The sequence below is a fragment of the Ictidomys tridecemlineatus genome, chromosome 10 (genome assembly GCF_052094955.1).
Source record: "Ictidomys tridecemlineatus isolate mIctTri1 chromosome 10, mIctTri1.hap1, whole genome shotgun sequence".
Lineage (NCBI taxonomy): Eukaryota > Metazoa > Chordata > Mammalia > Rodentia > Sciuridae > Ictidomys > Ictidomys tridecemlineatus.
Window position 1 is genome coordinate 107,115,056 of NC_135486.1, and position 16,295 is coordinate 107,131,350.

Below are 16,295 nucleotides of genomic sequence, written 5' to 3' on the forward strand. Positions count from 1 at the left end.
CCAAAGATAGTCAACCTAATTGTTGAAAAACTTGTTTTGATGGCTTGCCTGGGTGCAGCTGCTGAGAGACAAAGGTGAACAAAACTGGACTTGCCCTTGAGAAACTTCCAGTTGAGGAGGGAGTGGGAGGAGATGGAAATCTATCCATTCATTTATTCATTTAACAAATATTTATTACAAGCCTACTATGCACCAAAGATAACAGTAAAGGAACATAAACTACCGTGTCTGAAATATACAAGTGGATGAAGTTCAGCAGTGACAAAGGTCTATGAATTAAATAAATCGGGGGTGATGGTCAGGAGGTGGTCGGCAAACTAGGATGGACACACCCTCGTGCACACAGCAGAAAGAACATTCAGGCATAGGAGACGGCAAGAGGAAAGGTCTGGGAGGAGGGACGTGAGCTAGTGTGCTTGGAGACAGTTCAGGGGGCTGGAGCTCTGTGACAGAAGGGAAGCTGCGGCTGCCAGCAGGGCCCCGTGGGAGCAGGGTTTTGTGAATCCTACTGTATTTAAAGTGTAAAAGGAAATTGTTAGAGGATTATAGGTGGAGAAGTAGCAACATCTGATTTATGTTTAAGGAGTATAATTTGACTAATGTGGACTGGCTTAATGAAAAGGAAAAACACAAAAGGTTGTGGGAATTCAAAGAAGGACAGGTAGCCATGTTTGGGGGGGGAGGGGAAGGCCTTCTGGAGTGATGGGTATTAGTTACCTAATGCCACATAACAAACTGTCCCCCAAAACTCAGTTCTTGAATCAATAATAATAGCCATTTATTACCACATGTGATTTATGAGAGCCAGGGCTTTGGGAGCAGCTTTGCTGAGAGATTCTGGCTCCTGGTCCCTCATTTGACTTTATCAAGATGTTGGTCAGGGATGCAGCATTCTGATGACTATGGAGGCTGGAGGGACCACATCCAGCGCACTCGCTGACACTGATGGTGAGTGGGTGGTGACTGTTGGCAGATGCTCCACTTTCTCCTTTCCCTCTGGAGCTGCTTGAGTGTCCTCCCAACATGGCGGCTGGCTTCCTTCAGAATTACTCATCTAAGTGGGAGTGAGGGCAAAGGCAGCTCTTTTATTAAGTAGTTCTGGAAGTCACAGTGCCATTTTGGCAACACCTTATTGGTTACACAATTCAGTCCTATTCAATGTAAGTCTGTCTAGGGTGTGAAAACCAAGAGCTGTGAATCACTGGGGGCCATCTTGGAGGTTGACTACCACAAGAGTAACACTTCCTGTGAGGCTTTAAAGGATGAGTAGAGACAAACCAGGTGATGAAAGTAGGTGTTATGGGAGAAATTGTGTCCCCATAAAATACACATGTTGAAGCCCTAACATACGGTACTTCAGTATGTGACTGAATTTGGAGGTAAGGACTTTAAAGAGGTGATTAAATTAAATGAGGGTGGACCCTAATCCAATCTGACTGGTGTCCTTGAGAGGAGAGGAAACCAGGATACACAGAGACATGCAAGAGGCACACACAGAGGAAGGCCAGGTGAGGACACTGTGAGAAGGTGGCCAACTTAAATCTGAGAGGGGCCATAGAAGAAACCAACCCTGCTGTCACCTTGGTCTTGGACTTAAACACAACTGTTAAAAAGGAAACTCCTGGGGCTGGAGTTGTAGCTCCAAGGTAGAGCACTTGCCTCGTTCATGTAAGGCACTGTGTTTGATTCCCAGCACCACATATAAATAAGCAAATAAAATAAAGATCCATCAACAACTAAAAAAATATTTTTTTAAAAAGGAAACTCCTATTTTTTAAGGACCTGTCTGTGGTATTTTGTTATGGAGGCTTGAGCAGTACAGCTCAGTTGAGGAAGGAGCTCAATGCAGAGAACTGGCCGGGGCAGACACAAAGGTGAGGAACAGTACTAGACAGCGGGTGTTACTGGAAGGGACCAGCACATTTTTTTTTTTCTACAAAGGGCCAGATAATAAATGTTCTAGGCTTTTGGGCTATAAAGTCTCTCTATTGCATAAAAACAGTCATAGACAATATGCAAACAAAAGGCTGCAGCTGGGTTCCAATAAAACTTTATTTATAAAAATAGCAAATCGGATCTGGCCCCCAGACTGTAACTTTCCAATCCCTATGGAAGAGGGTTTGGGGAGAGTAGAAGCCCGGCCCTGGTGATTGTGAGGAATACCTTTGGAGGAAAACCCAGGCCTAAACCCAGGCTATCTTTCCAGCTCTGAAATTGTCTCTTGGGAGATTGCCCTCCATGACATAATCCAGCGTGCCATTTTGGTTACAACCTCCCATCCCATGGCGGGTGAGCAGACTGGTGTGGATTGCGGGGAGGGGGGGGTCATGCAAAGATTCGTGGGAGTTATTTTATCAGAAAAGCCAAGTCTTGGCTCAGCCTCGGGCAGCCTGATTCTCCAAACCTCTTTTCTTATCTGCTTCACAAGGGTTGATGCCACCGTGGAGTGAGATAACCGAGGTAAAGCCCTTAGTAAAAGGCCTGGCATATAGAACATGGTCATTTACAGATGTCTGTCCCCATTCCCATTCCCCCATCTCAAATATGGGGTCATTACTAGGAAATATTATAACTCCATCACTGTCAACAAAAAGGGGGGCCCCAGCGTGGGAATTCTGCATTGTGATCGCACACCACGGGAATCTCTCAGGACAGCAGCAACAGAAAAGTCTAAAAGAACCTCCCTGTGAGAAGCATTCCTCAAAGTTAACACCAAGGCAGAGGGCTAAGGTCATGGGCTTTATAAAAGAAAAACAAAACAAGTGACCAGGGAAGGCAGTTGGGCCAGAGCCCCTGAGCTGACCTGGCCCCGTTTTGCCTCGTTTAAGCCTAGTGCCACCATCTGCTTTGTCTCTTAAAGCTCCAGCTGCTGGGTGGGAGGCAAGGAAACCCTTTTCCCTTCCAATATCTCAGATGTTCATAAATCGAGGAGCCCAGTTCTGTACCCATCCACACCTGCCCACACAGAAGGTGAGAGTGGAAACATCACCCAACCAACTTGGGAACACAGAGGCCCCAAGTGGCGCCCGGCTTAGCACAGGCCCCGCCCCCGGCAGAGACCCGCCCTTCCAGAGGCCCCGCCCCCGAGCCCTAGCCCATCCCCATCCATTGAGTGGCCGGCAGGAGGCACCAGCGCACAGCCTCTTTCCTCGACGGGTGGCTCCGCCCCTAGAAGCTTCCTCTTCGTCTATTGGGCACCGAGGTTCCAACTCACCGTCCGCCTCTTCTCGCCCCACCCTCCCAAAGGCCACGCCTTTCGTAGGCCCCGCCCCGAGGCCCCGCCCCGTCCGTTGCGCGGCCAGCAGGAGGCGCCGCGGCGCGTGCAGGTCCCAGGCACCGGCTCCCGCTAACGGCGGGCGTGGGAGCCGCGCGGGGACGCGGCGGCGGCGGCAGCGGAGGGCAGCGTTGGAGGTGAGTGGGGGGCGCGCGAGGAGGGTAGGCGGTGGCGGGGGTGGCCCAGGCTGTGCTGCTCTGAGGTTACGGGGGCCCAGGGGCGCGGGGGCCGCGGGCTGGGGGCGGCGGGTCGCGCGCTTGGGGCCGAGGGACCGCGCGGGGCTTTTTACCCGCCGGGAATCCGGGTGTGGGGGGGAGGCAGGCTTGCTTCGTTGCCATAGTGACCGACCTCCTCTCGGGCCCGGCGCGGTCCCCGAAGGCCCGGGTGCGCGAGTGACCTGGCCCGTGGGCTGCCAGGGTCGGGCCCGCGGCCAACCCCCAGCACCGGGGGACTCCCCTCATTGATTTCCTTAGAGGTGCCTTGGAGCGGGAGTCTGGCGCGGGGCGCCGCGGAAGAGTGCGGCGCGGGGTACCGCACTCTCCCGCCCCCCATCACCTCCCCGCCGGCAAGGCGTTCCCCGCCCGTGTGCGGAGACAGGCATTGTTTCCCCGCTATTTCTGTCCCACTTCCAGTCCCCCAACAAATACTGCATCCCTGGAGACAGATGCTGAGCGGGAGCTCCAGGCCTCTGGAGATCTGGTTTATTTCCCTGGGGAGCCGGTGGGTGGGGCCTTGGAGGGTGCAGACCTGCCTGCCCGCCCAGCCCCTGTCGCCTGTCAAGGGCTTGGTTAATCTGAATTGCCAAAAAGAATTTGATTACCGGTGTCTCGGTTAACACGGGCCACCTCTTGTGCATTCCAAAGAGGAGCCAGTCTTTAATCCCACTGGGGAAGTCATTCCCTCTCAGGAGCCTACCAGGCAGAATGAAACCTGATTGAATTATGTTGGCAATCAAAAGCTTCGCTCTGTCTCAAAGCTGTAAAGATAGTATTTGAAGAAGCAGGGATAAAGCTCAGTTTGCAAAGTTTGCTGTTTGTCCTCCTGGTGGAATGATAATGGGTTCCACATTGTCCTGTTGGAACAGAGAGACATCCCTCCACCCATGTCAGCCCTGCAACTGACCTCTGTCTCTGCCCCTGCCGCTGTGACTTGGGCTGGGTTTTCATCAGAAATGGGACTCTTTCTTGAGAACAAGAGACAAACATTCTCTGAGAGCTGCCAAAGCAAGCGTCCTGCACCCTGGTGCTCTGGGCCCTACGCTTTCCCTAGTGTTTGTGTGACAGAGGCGAGAATTGAGCAGAAAAGGAAAAGGCAGGTCACACTTCCAGAAAAACAGATCTGGTTACGAAGGGCGTGCTCCACTCTGTAGGATTTTCCTGCACTCCTCCTGGCCTTTTAAAAATCAAATTTGTCCCTTTAGACAAACAGGCTCTACTCTTCATTTTGTGATTAGAAAGGAAAGCAGTGTGTGTGTGTGCAAGTGGCCACAGGGATGTGTGCACAGCAGCACCTTCTGCAATGACCACAGGGAGAATGATCATAAGGAGAAGAAAATTTTCTGTAAAACCTCAACTAGATAAGGTTCTGGTTTACCAGGACTTCTTGGGGTTAAGAAGGAGTTTTTGGAAAGGAATGAGTCACTTTCTCCCAACTCATATGTCTCTCTTATTTTTCATGATTTTCCTAATTCTTTCTTAGAATCTGGCTCAAGAGGCTGCTGGAAAGGAGGGAGGGGCATCTCTGAAGTTCAAGCTCCAGGGCCCCTCACTTGTGAGGCCCTGGAAGGGGGACTAGCAGTTGTGTATTTGTAATTTTCCATTTTTTTTTTTAATGGAAGCCTCAGAACTCACCCAGCCTGCGTCCACCTCTGTGTGCAAGATGCCAGTTCACTTCTCCATTGTATCTGGGGGCCTTTTAAATACTCCTTGAATTTGAATCATGACTTTTTCCCAACTAAGCGTAGCTTCCACAGCTTTTGGTGTTGTGCTTAAATTTACATTCAGACACTGTCTGCAGAAGCAGAGGCTTTCCGAGCCAGAGGGTGCCTGGTGGCAGAGGCTATGCTGTTGCCCACTTTGGGTTGGGCTTGGGACCCTGGAGAACCTCTGGCAGAGATGTCTGCTCTCTTCCAGAAAGGTGGCCAATTAGGCCAAGTGAAAGTCAGGTCCTCTGAGAATGTGTTCCAGCCTTGAGGTTTTTGAGCAAGGGCATCTTGAGAGTCCCATGGGAAATTTCTCAGGCAGGGTTGTGCACCCCTTAGGGATGGCCAGTAAGGGCTGATTTGAGGGGCTGTTTGTAGGGACTCTGATCTCTGATTCAAGTACTTTTTTGGGAATGATTTGAACCTGCTGATAGGGTGTGAAGATTCAGAGCCGCACATTTGTGACAGGAGTACCCTTGGAAAATGCTTTTACTGTAAAATAAATGATGGATCCGTGAGGGGAATCCACAGTTGGTTCTGGACTTCTTAGGATTTGATAAAGAGACTTGTGGCATGCACCTCAGGGGAGGAGAAACAAAGGCTTTGACTTTTTTTTTTTTAATTTTTTTAGAGAGAGGAATTTTTTTTAATATTTATTCTTCAGTTTTTGGTGGACACAACATCTTTATTTTATGTGATACTGAGGATAGAACCCAGCATGCCAGGCAAGTGCCTTACCGCTTGAGCCACATCCCCAGCCCTGGCTTTGACTTCTTGACTCCTCTATATCTTGACCCACTGAGCCCCAAGAGAACCTCCTGTGTTCCTGCTTAAGACTATTTAGCATCCCCCAGACTCCCAGCTGCAAATTCAGGTTTTTGGAAAACCAGTACTTCAAAAGGCTTTGCAGTGGTAAACCATAAGCAGTAGGTTGTAGGAGTAGGGGACGTTTCACCCTTCTAGGGCACACATTGGTGTTCTATGTGAAGCTAACAGAGCGATTCGGAAGAGCTCAGGCTTCTCTCAGGCTTCTCTCCTGCATGGCAGCAGGCAGGCCACTGGCTCTACACCAACCGAATAGCCGTGGCCTGCTTTTCAGGTTCATTCATGACAGTCTTTGTGGCTTCAGGGAGCAGGACGCAGCCAAGGTGCATGGTAGCCTGAAGGAAAACTGATTTGCAGAGTCAGTGTCGGAGGCCTGGAGAGTTCACTCTTTGGTGTCCTGAGGATGGTGTGGCTCCTTTTCTGTTGAGGGGCTCCCCGGTACTTCTGCCCTATGCAGCCACTTTCCCTTTCAAAGCCCACAGAACCGCATGTGAGTTGAGGCTGGGAATGTTAATTGACCCACAGGAGTTGGCTGGAGTTACAATGGCAGGTGCCCATGCTGCTTTTACTGGGTCCTGGGCCACTCTTTCCAAAGCCTTTTAGAAAACGGGCTCTTCTCCTAGCTCAGTGGTCTGTCTGCTTTTGGTTTTGGTGAGTGCAGAAGTGAGATGCAGCCACCAAGGAACTATGCGCACAGCTTTCCAGTGTCCCTTGTCCTACAGCAATGCCTCGAGAACCCGTCCCTTCTATCTGCTCTCCTGCCCCACTGAGATTTATAGGGAGACTAATAATCTCCACCTCTAAGCCTGTGGGACACTAAGGACATTAGAATTAGGACTCTAGAACACACACACACAAAGCTGTGCAAGGCCGGCTTCTCCTCTTAGTGAGGTTGGGTGTCTGGCCTGGAGAGGCCTGTGCTGGCTGGATGCGGTGGGTGGAATGCACAAATTCCAAGCATGCTTCCACTGGTTCTGGAAGAGGCCTTGTGTCCATTGTTGCGGTGTGGACATTCTAAGCTGTGTCCCAGGGAATTGTCCCTTCAAGTGGGACCAGCCTCTTCTGCCGGGTTGTGGAGGAGTGCGTTTTCTGGAGGTTCGTGTTTCAAGGGTCTGATTGCTTATTATGCTGTGAACATGGCTGCCATCTTACCTGCTTCCCCAGCTCCACTTGTCTCTTTGACTGGGTGACTTGGTAGTCCACACTACCGACTGGTGCAGGGGATTTTCAGAGTTTACGGAGAGGGAAGCTTGGTCCCCAACTTGTTTATCCCTTTTCCTTGGCTGTGGTGGTCCTGGATGGTGGGCTCAACCTGGGGGCATGGAGCCAATTCAGGCTGTCCGGCAAACCTGTCCCTCACCCAGCTGTCAGCTGTGTTGTTCCTTGTGCCCCGTGCTTCCTGGAAGTCAGCCCTGTGATGGACGGAGCATGTCTTACTTTTGGTGACCTCATCATGCTTCTTAGTAGTGGCTTTCCCTGAAGTGTGTTTCAGCCCATCAAACCTGCTTTGTCCCTGTGACCCCTCAGGCTGTGATCCTGTCCTCAATGCAGGTGCTCTGGTGGGGTCTGACCTGTGGTGGTGTCCACAGGGCTGGGACACTGAGTGACTCTTCTGTCCACTTGGTTGGAACTCATGTTTCCTTTGCTCCTGGTGCTCATGATGGTTGGTGCTGACCTCTTGCTTTGTTCTCCCAGGCCCAGTCTATCCCCTCCCTTTGGCTGAAGCCTTGGTCCTGCCCATGAAGACTTGCCCACCATGTTTTATGGGACGCACTTCATCATGTCTCCACCCGCCAAGAGCAAGCTGAAGCGACAGAGCCAGCTGCTGTCCAGTGTGCTGTCCCGGACACTGAGCTACAAGTACAGGGAACTGGACTCCAGCTTCTGCAGCCTGGGTGCCAGCGATGACCCCGCAGAGCTTTCCACCCAGCTGTCAGCCCCTGGTGTCCTGAAGGTGTTTGGGGACAGTGTCTGCACTGGCACGCACTACAAGAGTGTCCTGGCCACGGGCACCTCCAGTGCCCAGGAGCTGGTGAAGGAGGCCCTGGAGCGCTATGCCCTGGACCCTGCGTGTGCCAGCCAGTACGTGCTGTGTGATGTGGTGGGCCGGGCTGGGTCCCCTGGACGGCCATGGCAGGCCCAGTGCTTCCGGGTGTTTGGGGATAACGAGAAGCCCCTGTTGATCCAGGAATTATGGAAACCCCGAGAAGGTTTATCCCGGAGGTTTGAGCTGAGAAAGAGGTCAGACGTGGAAGAGCTGGCAGCCAAGGATGTGGATACCATCACAGCAGGTGAGAAAGTGAGGAGGGGTAGAAGTTTCCAGAAAAGCCTTTTGTCTAAGCACAGGGTAGTGGTTAGGAGAGGACGACGAGGCGCAGAGGTCGGGGTGTGTGTGGAGGGACAGGTGTGGAGGTAGTCTGCTCTGGAGGGAACCCTGCTGTGAGCCTTTGAAGACCCCCATGCCACGGTGCACCCTTCAGCCTGTCTGCCTACAGGAGGCCTGGTGGTTCCTTTTATCGGCTCCTAATATCTTCTTGCAGTATTTTAGGCCAAATCCGTCCTTCTGTTTAATCAGGTCTTGCCCAGCCTGTTAGCCCCAGGGAACTGTGTATGCCTCATAAACTACCAGGTTACTGTGGTGTTACAGAGGGCCTTCAGATGCCGTGTGAATCTTGGGGATCAGATGGAGGGACAATGAAGAAAGCTGTCACAAAGGCCACGTGGCACTTTCTGGTCACATGGTATCCAGCTGTGAACTGGCTTCATTTGGGTGTGCAGTGGGTTGGTGGGCACCTGTAGTGATTGCAGGCTGTTTTTGGGGAAGGCCCAGCCAGAGGTGGCTGGTTATTGTCCTGTGTGGGAAGTGCCGGAAGCAGGGTGGTTCTGCCTACTTGGGCTTGAGGCCTCGGCAGCCTGTGGCCCACAGCTTTGTGTCTGATGCTTGTTCATTTGGTGGAAAGAAGTTGATTATTTTGATAGGCATGCCTCATAAAAACAATTTTTCAAATACCAAATTTTTAAAATATATTTTCTTAGTTTCCTGTAAAAAACGATTACTTTATACAAGAAAGTAGACTGGGCTCACATTGCCCAGGAGAAGATGTAGAAGGGCTTCCTGTGACCTAGTCCTTCCCGAGGTGTGGTTTGCATGTAGTGTCATGGCCGTTCAATTCCCCCATCCCTGCTTGAGCATGAGCCAGGCTTGGGTTCCATGTATACATCAGGTGTGGTGATGGAGCGGTTGGCCTCACAGGCCAGGGTGCCTTGGGTCTGAATAGGACCCAGCTGTGGGTGCCATGGCTGGCTCTAGGTAACACTGGCCCTCTCGTTCCCTCAGGTAAGTTATGGTACCTCCTGAGGCATTTCCTGATCTGGAGAATGGGGATAACAGACACGAAGGGATTAGTGAAGCAGCCCGTGCCACCATGCTGGCCATGGAACTTAGCAAGTCCTGGTGGTGTAGTGTCATCCTGTTGAAGTGGCCAGCAATTCCTGTGAGTGCACAAAAGCCATGGGGCACCCAGCGTGGGAGGGGGTGGCAGTGGGAGTTCCTTCCCACTGGGAGGAGTCTTCTCTCATTGACACCGTGTAGAGTTGCTGGCATGTGATAAGGAAAAGCAGGCCAACTCTGCTTAAGCCTCATCAGATGAGCACCCCCATTCCCATTGTCTGCGTGGGGACCCTCATCTGCCCCAAAGGCTGCCGCTTACTGAGGTTTGGTATTCATCCTGACCCTGCCTTGTAACCACCTAGAGGACTTGCGTTCCCTCTGCCTCGTTCTAAAAGCCCTCCTGTGAGATGGAAAGTATCTGCAAAAGGTAGAGACGGTGGTGGGGTGGAGTGGGCATCTTGTACAGACAGAGCACCCTTGACATAAACGGCCGCACTGTGGTCATTCTTAGCTTCGCCTCCTCTTCCAAGTGGACGCCAGAGAGCCTGCGCCATGGAGCCATCTTGGGGCTGTGGAGTTTGGGGGCCAGGCCTCTGCCTGTGACCTGCACCCAGCGCTGTCCATCCTAAGGCTGCTGTGTAGTGCCAGAGGTGGGGCAGAGCCTTGGAAAGCCTGCTCTGCTCAGGCAGGTGGCCGCTGGCTGGCGCAGGACAGTGGGGCCATGTTTGTATTGCAGGACGCAGAGTTTGTTCTGAGCTCGCTGCCCTTTAGTGCTGCTCCTTCCACACCAGTCGGGGCAAGAGGAAGCTTTCACTTGGTGGTTTTTAATGCCTTTCCAATAAAGAGTCCATTGAGCTGGCCGGTCCAACTGACCCACTTGTCAGGCTACAGTGAGTCACGTTACCTGCCCAAGCAGGCCCCAGGCTCCAGAGACATCCTCCTGGCTGACCTCCTTCTCTCGTGCCTCCTGGCCATGCTCCTGAGCTCACCAATGGCCTGGGCTGTGGGGAGGTGAGGTAGTCCACTGTCAAGGGCATGCCCACGAGCTTCCTTTCATTCCAGCGTGCTCATGGAGCCTGGCTTGGGGCCAGGCAGGGGCGAGGCCCTGGAGAGCGTGAATGGAAGGGCAGACTCCATGCAGTCGGGAGCTGAGGATGGCCCTCAGGTGCTCAGTCCTGCTGCAGCAGAGCGGCGAGCAGAGCCTGACCTGGAGCCTGGAGCCCTTGGGCCGGCATCTCTGTGGCTGCCCTGCTGGGGTGGCACACACCCACGTGGGGATGTCTCTGGGATGTCAGGACGGCGGCCCCTCCTGAGAGCCTCACTGCCCAGGGCTCACAGCCCCCTGTCTGCCCCCTCTGTGGGAACTGCGGAGACAGAGACCCCAAGTCACTGTGAGGAGGCCACAGGAAGCCAAAGAGTTGTTCTTTGTAGCAGCTTGGTGACTGTCAGCATTAAACTGAAACATCCAGAAAGGTACGGCTTTTTTGTCTCTCTGGCAGGGGACACTTTTCCTGGCACTCTTGACTATGCTGCTGTGTTCCCTGCCTTACACGTTCCTGGGAAGGGCATTCAGACCTCCCAGGAAGCTGTCTGTTCTGAGCCTCCCCAGGTGCTGACAGGCTCCCAGTGTGGCCCCAGGGCAGGCCCACCCACAGTTGGTGGTGGCTCTGTGGGGCATTTGCTGCAGGGACATTAATACTACAGAGCTGGGTGCTGTCGTTTTCAGCAGGATGGAAGGAAGGGCCAGGCAGGTCCTCCCCCGCATTCTTTTCTCAAAGGACCAAAAATGAGGCTGTACCTACTTCCCCAGTGAGAGGATCATCTGACCTCATCTGGAAAAAGTGTGCACGTGTGTGCACGAGTGTGTGTGGATGAGGCTGGCCATCCAGAGCTTCAGGTGACAGAGTGATGGAACCCTAGTTTTTGTCCCTGGTCCCCCGGCTCTCGGGAGCTGGCTGTCCCTGCGAGCTGGCAGTGTTCAGCAGAGTGTTTGGGGCTGAGTGCAGCAGGGAGCAGGTGCCCGTGTGGACACCTCCAGCAGACCAGTGTCAGGAGAGTCGCTGGGAGCCCCCAGGACATGAGAGCAGACAGCCTGCTGGGAGCCGTGGGTGGCTGTCAGGCACTTTAGGATTCAGTTTTCCAGGAGCACTGCCTTCTCAGAGCTCGGTTTTGGCTTCCAGGCCAACAAAACGGGTGTGCCCTGCGAGGGAGGTGGCATGGAGGGGGCGCCGGTGGGCAGCTGCTCTCCTGTTCCCCGGAGTTGGTATCTAGGGCTGTGCCGTGTGGAGAGGGTCCTGGGACCTGTTACTGAGATAAAGATGACAATCATGTGGCCTCCTGTGGCAGGGCCATGTGGTTTCTGTCAGGGCTTGGGAAAGGCAGGGAGAGGGAGGTGAGCTGAGCGCAGCATAGAACGGGAGGTCCCCACGCCCCTCTAGCCTCCTCTGCGGGTGAGGGGCTCAGATCCCGCCTCTCCTCAGCCTCCTCAGCCTCCTCAGCGGCTCGCAGGGCAGCTTTTGTGCGGCAGAGGGTGGAGCGGCATTCCTGCCTCCTGCCTGCTCCCCAGGTGTAGCACATGTCTCTGGATATTGTCACATGTCCCTTGGGGGACAGACCTGCCCTCCACTGGGAGCCATTTCATTGGACTCTAGGCCTGTGCTCAGCTCCCAAGGGCTATGTGTCATCCACACCCAGTCCTTGCCCTTGAGTGTGATGGCTGTGTGCCCCTGCAATGGCCTCACTTGTCTCTCTCAGGCTGCTGTCTTAGAGTTTGGGGTCCCTGAAGCCTGGCTCTGAGGGATATGTGGAGCTGCTCTGCCTGTGCGCCTTCCTGCATGGCCTTCAGAGGCCGGGCATTGGTTTCTTGTTGGGGAAGGGCCTCCTTTGCTTTGAGTGTCTTCGCCATAACGAGGCAAGCATAGAGAGTTTTTAAGGCCACCAAGATTTGAGGTTACCTCTGTAGGCTAAGCAGAGGCCAGGGGCCACAAAAGCAGCCATGGACTTTCGACCCAAACACTGCCATCAATGTCCTCTGTGGCTTCTGTACAGTCTGGCTCAGTCTGTGGGAGGGTTAGTGCTCGGAGAGAAAGCCCCTTCACAGGTCATAGCTTCCACACGCACAAGACCCCAGAATGGGACCAGTGTTCCTGGCAGGAACAGGGGAAGGGGAAGGGTGTCATGCAGTGGACTGCTGCCCTGGAGCACACCCAGCCAGGGGGGAACATGCTCCTTAGAGTTCGACTGGGCAGGTGGTGGCAGAGGTGGCAGAGGTGTTGTCACTGAGTACCCAGCTCAGTTGTTTTTGTCATGCCACCTTGTCATTCATGGACAGTGATTTCCCCTCCCCTGGGGACAGCCAGTATTTCACACATGATGCCATCTATGTCCCATGAATTATGTCCTGGAGAGCCCTCCAGCATCCTGGTGGTCATTTTCTTTTGAAAGTTTTTTCCTTCTGCTTCAAATATGACTTTTCAATAGCTCTTACCTTCAGACATAGGCGGCCATCTGCATTGTCACGCCTCTTTTCATCTGGGGGCAGCTGCCTCTCTGCAGATTCTCAATGATAGGATCACTGGGGAAAATATTTATTTCCTGTGGTTTTGCCAGACAAAACAACCAACACTTTTTCCCACCAATATAAGATTAGAAAAGCAATTGACTTTGAAAGACAGTTCAGGGCATTTCCAATTCAGAGAAAATTTATTTAGGTGGTTGTTCACAGTCAGTGTTCTCCTTCCATCTCTGCGTAGATTAAAAAAAAATCCATGTCCTTGTTTCATCATAGAAGCACTGTGTTGGAAGGTCCCCTGGGAGCTGGGTGGTCCCCACTGGGGCCTGGTGGGCAGAACCTCCTATCCCCAGAGCCTGGGGAAGCAGAGATATCTGGCATCATTCTATAAGGAGCCACTGTTGGAGAGGCTTAGTGTTGACACTGAGAGCACAGGAATGTCATCACTGGTGTAAGATATTTAAAAGATACAAAATAAGACAGATTGGCAAAGGAGTGGCCAAGGTGGACATTATAGTTGCCACCTAAATAACACAGAATTTCTTTTTTTTTTTTGTACTGTGAATTGAACTCAGGGGCACTTGACCAATAAGCTGCATCCCCAACCCTGTTTTTAAATTTTATTTCAAGACAGCATCTCACTGAGTTGCTTAGTGCTTCGATTTTGCTGAAGCTGGCTTTGAACTCACAATCCTCCTGCCTCCCAAGTTGTTGGGATTATAGCACCCAGCTCAAAAATTCTTGATAATGAATTTAATCAGAAATTAGCATCATGATGGGAATACATGTGCTATACTAAATTACCTGTTATCCAAGAAGGCAAAGAAAGAAAAGGGTTTTTAAACATAAAATGGGTTTTAAAGTTTACCTAAGATGTTCAGAAATAATTACCTTTGGCTATAAGGATCAGTAACAAGGATGGCACCTGTCCAAGGCTGGACAGGCAGTTGCTGGGCAAATGTTGTTATAGAAGTATTTCTGTATCAGGTGGTGGTGGCCTTTGTGCGAGGCTGAGGTTCTGGTAGTCTCCTGTGATAATTCTTGATATAAGATGTGTGTGCATGAGATCCTCTCCTTCATGATGCCACAGCTCTATTTATTTATTTTAGGTTTTGACACAAGCGACTTCATTTTGATCTGACAGCTTTCACCCAGGGGAGAATTTTAGCCAGGAAGAGTGTATCTGAGTGGGCTGCATTGGGGGAGGGCGGTCCAGGCCCTTCCTGGGGGTTTGAGCACAGGACTGGAAGGAATGCTTCTTCTGTTATCAGGCTGAGGACACGGGTGTGTGTAGGTAAGGGGGAGAAGAATACCAGTTATTCTTCAACCCTCAAATTTTGTGGTCCCAAGTTGAAAATTCTTGATTTTTCTCAGCACTTGACTCTAAATTGAGATACTCAAAATGTGGGTACACATTCATGGCTGTCATGAATATCTAATGATTTTATAAACCAAGTGACTCTTTTTTAAAATATATATTTTTTAGTTTTTGATGGACCTTTATTTAATTAATTTATTTATATGTAGTGCTGAGAATTGAACCTCACACATGCCAGGAAGCGCTCTATCACTGAGCCACAATCCAGTCCAACTAAATGACTTTCAATTCCTATTTTCTAAATCCTCTTTACTGTTTTACTGAAAATGACTTAAAAATTCTAGAAGTATATTTTCAAAACTTCACTAGTCAGTATTTGTCTTGCAACTGCAACAAAATGACCTGTTCTTCTAACCTTTTTGTATTGCACCAAATTTTAGTAAGATGAATTGGCCTCTTTAAAGCCATCTGGAAACAGGCAAACATAAGAGCAAATTTTGAATTTGGTTAAATGGAAATAGAGACCTCATTTTGTCCTGTCAACATTTGAAGTATTTCCAAGAAGTACTAATACTGTAGCTTTGTTATTACTAACATTTAAACCATGTTAATATCTACTGGTTTCCAAATGTGACCTATAATGTTGGTTGTTTTACAAGATGTGTTTAAATCACATTGAGTAGCATCTCATAGTTTCAGATACTATATATTAACATAGAAAATGCTAACCAAATACCTTTTTTTGTTGTTTGAAAGTTAAAAGTGGCAGAAATATCTCTAGAGGTTTCAGATGTATACAGATAGAGTGGAATCAGTATATTAAGCTGCCAGAGTCCATCTTTGCTGGGCTGTCTTTGGTCAGAGTGTACATCTCTGTGAAAGAATAGAGTCATAAACACCTTGCAGGAAAAGCCAAAGTGGGAAGGACTGATCTTTTCCACATTGAGATTACACTATGAAGCCATGGTAACTGGAATTATGTAGTTTTAGGGGAGGGAACAGACAAGTAGACCAGAGGAATGGAATAGAGAGGGCAAAAGCAAATGACCCAGGAAATGTGTTGTGATGTAGAAACCAAAATAAATCCTGAGGACAGGATTTTATGAAATGGTGTTGGGATAATTGTTTTCACCCATATGGAGAAAAATAAAAATTAGATCCTTACTCCAAATACATTAAAAACCCAGATGTCAAAGGTAAAATTATGTAGAAAAAGAGTTTTCAAAAATAAGGCTTAAAAAGTGCATGCTATAAGAAGACAAAAGTAGGGGCTGGGGTTGTAGCTCAGCGGAAATGCACTTGCCTAGCATGTGTGAGGCACTGGGTTCGATTCTCAGCACCAAATATGAATAAATAAAATAAAGGTCCATTAACAACTATTTTTTTAAAAGAAGAAAAAGTAGGTAGATTTTATTATATCAAATATAAACTGATGTAAATATCAAACAAACTGAAAAACACTATATAGATAAAATGAAAAAATAGGTGATATCCTGGAAGAAAAAGTTTGCAATATTTAAAACTATTATGATGAATAACTAGAATTAAGTAATAATGTGTTTTAAATGCATAAATAGGTGAGGACCCAAGAAAACAAAGGAAAGTGTAGGGGTGAAAAAAAGGGACCTGAAAACTTAGACGCTTAGCTGATTCTCAAACTATTATCGCCCTGGAGGCATCTGTCAGTCTTGGCAACCAAGAAACTTCAAGCTTAATAGCTGCCCAGGAAAAGACCTAAAGCCCTTGAGGCTGTAAAAGGTTGGGAGTTGGAACTGATACCGCCTCCACCCTTGAGAGAGGTGAATAATTAAAGGGTGCTGAGAGAAAAGATGGAATCAGAAGGATCTTCTTCCTGGTAAGAAATGACAATTGTCATTCTTAACCTGGGCTCTGGGTAGGGCAGACTCTGCCTTAGAATTGAAAACCACTGTGTCCTACCATGTATTTGGGGTTCAACTTGCACTTCCATGGTCTGGACAATCCCTGGATGGGAAAGTAGATGACAGTGTCTGCGATGTGGTGGCGCAAGGGCATCGGGTGGAAACCACGCAGATC

The 16,295-nt window shown here is 50.2% G+C and overlaps 1 protein-coding gene across 4 annotated transcripts in view; it reads left to right on the forward strand.

The window, feature by feature from the left end:
• Positions 1–3,256: 3,256 nt before the first annotated feature.
• Radil (Rap associating with DIL domain) overlaps positions 3,257–16,295 on the forward strand; it is a 56,405-nt gene continuing 43,366 nt past the window's right edge. For 3 of the 4 annotated variants that reach the window (XM_078023663.1, XM_078023665.1, XM_078023664.1), the window contains exons 1-2: positions 3,257–3,411; positions 7,716–8,311. In XM_078023663.1, the coding sequence (XP_077879789.1) occupies positions 7,777–8,311 (535 nt within the window). In that variant the 5' untranslated portion in view covers positions 3,257–3,411; positions 7,716–7,776. Of the gene's footprint in view, positions 3,412–6,903; positions 7,116–7,715; positions 8,312–16,295 lie in introns of those variants that run through there. The other variant, XM_040278620.2, reaches the window with a different exon arrangement.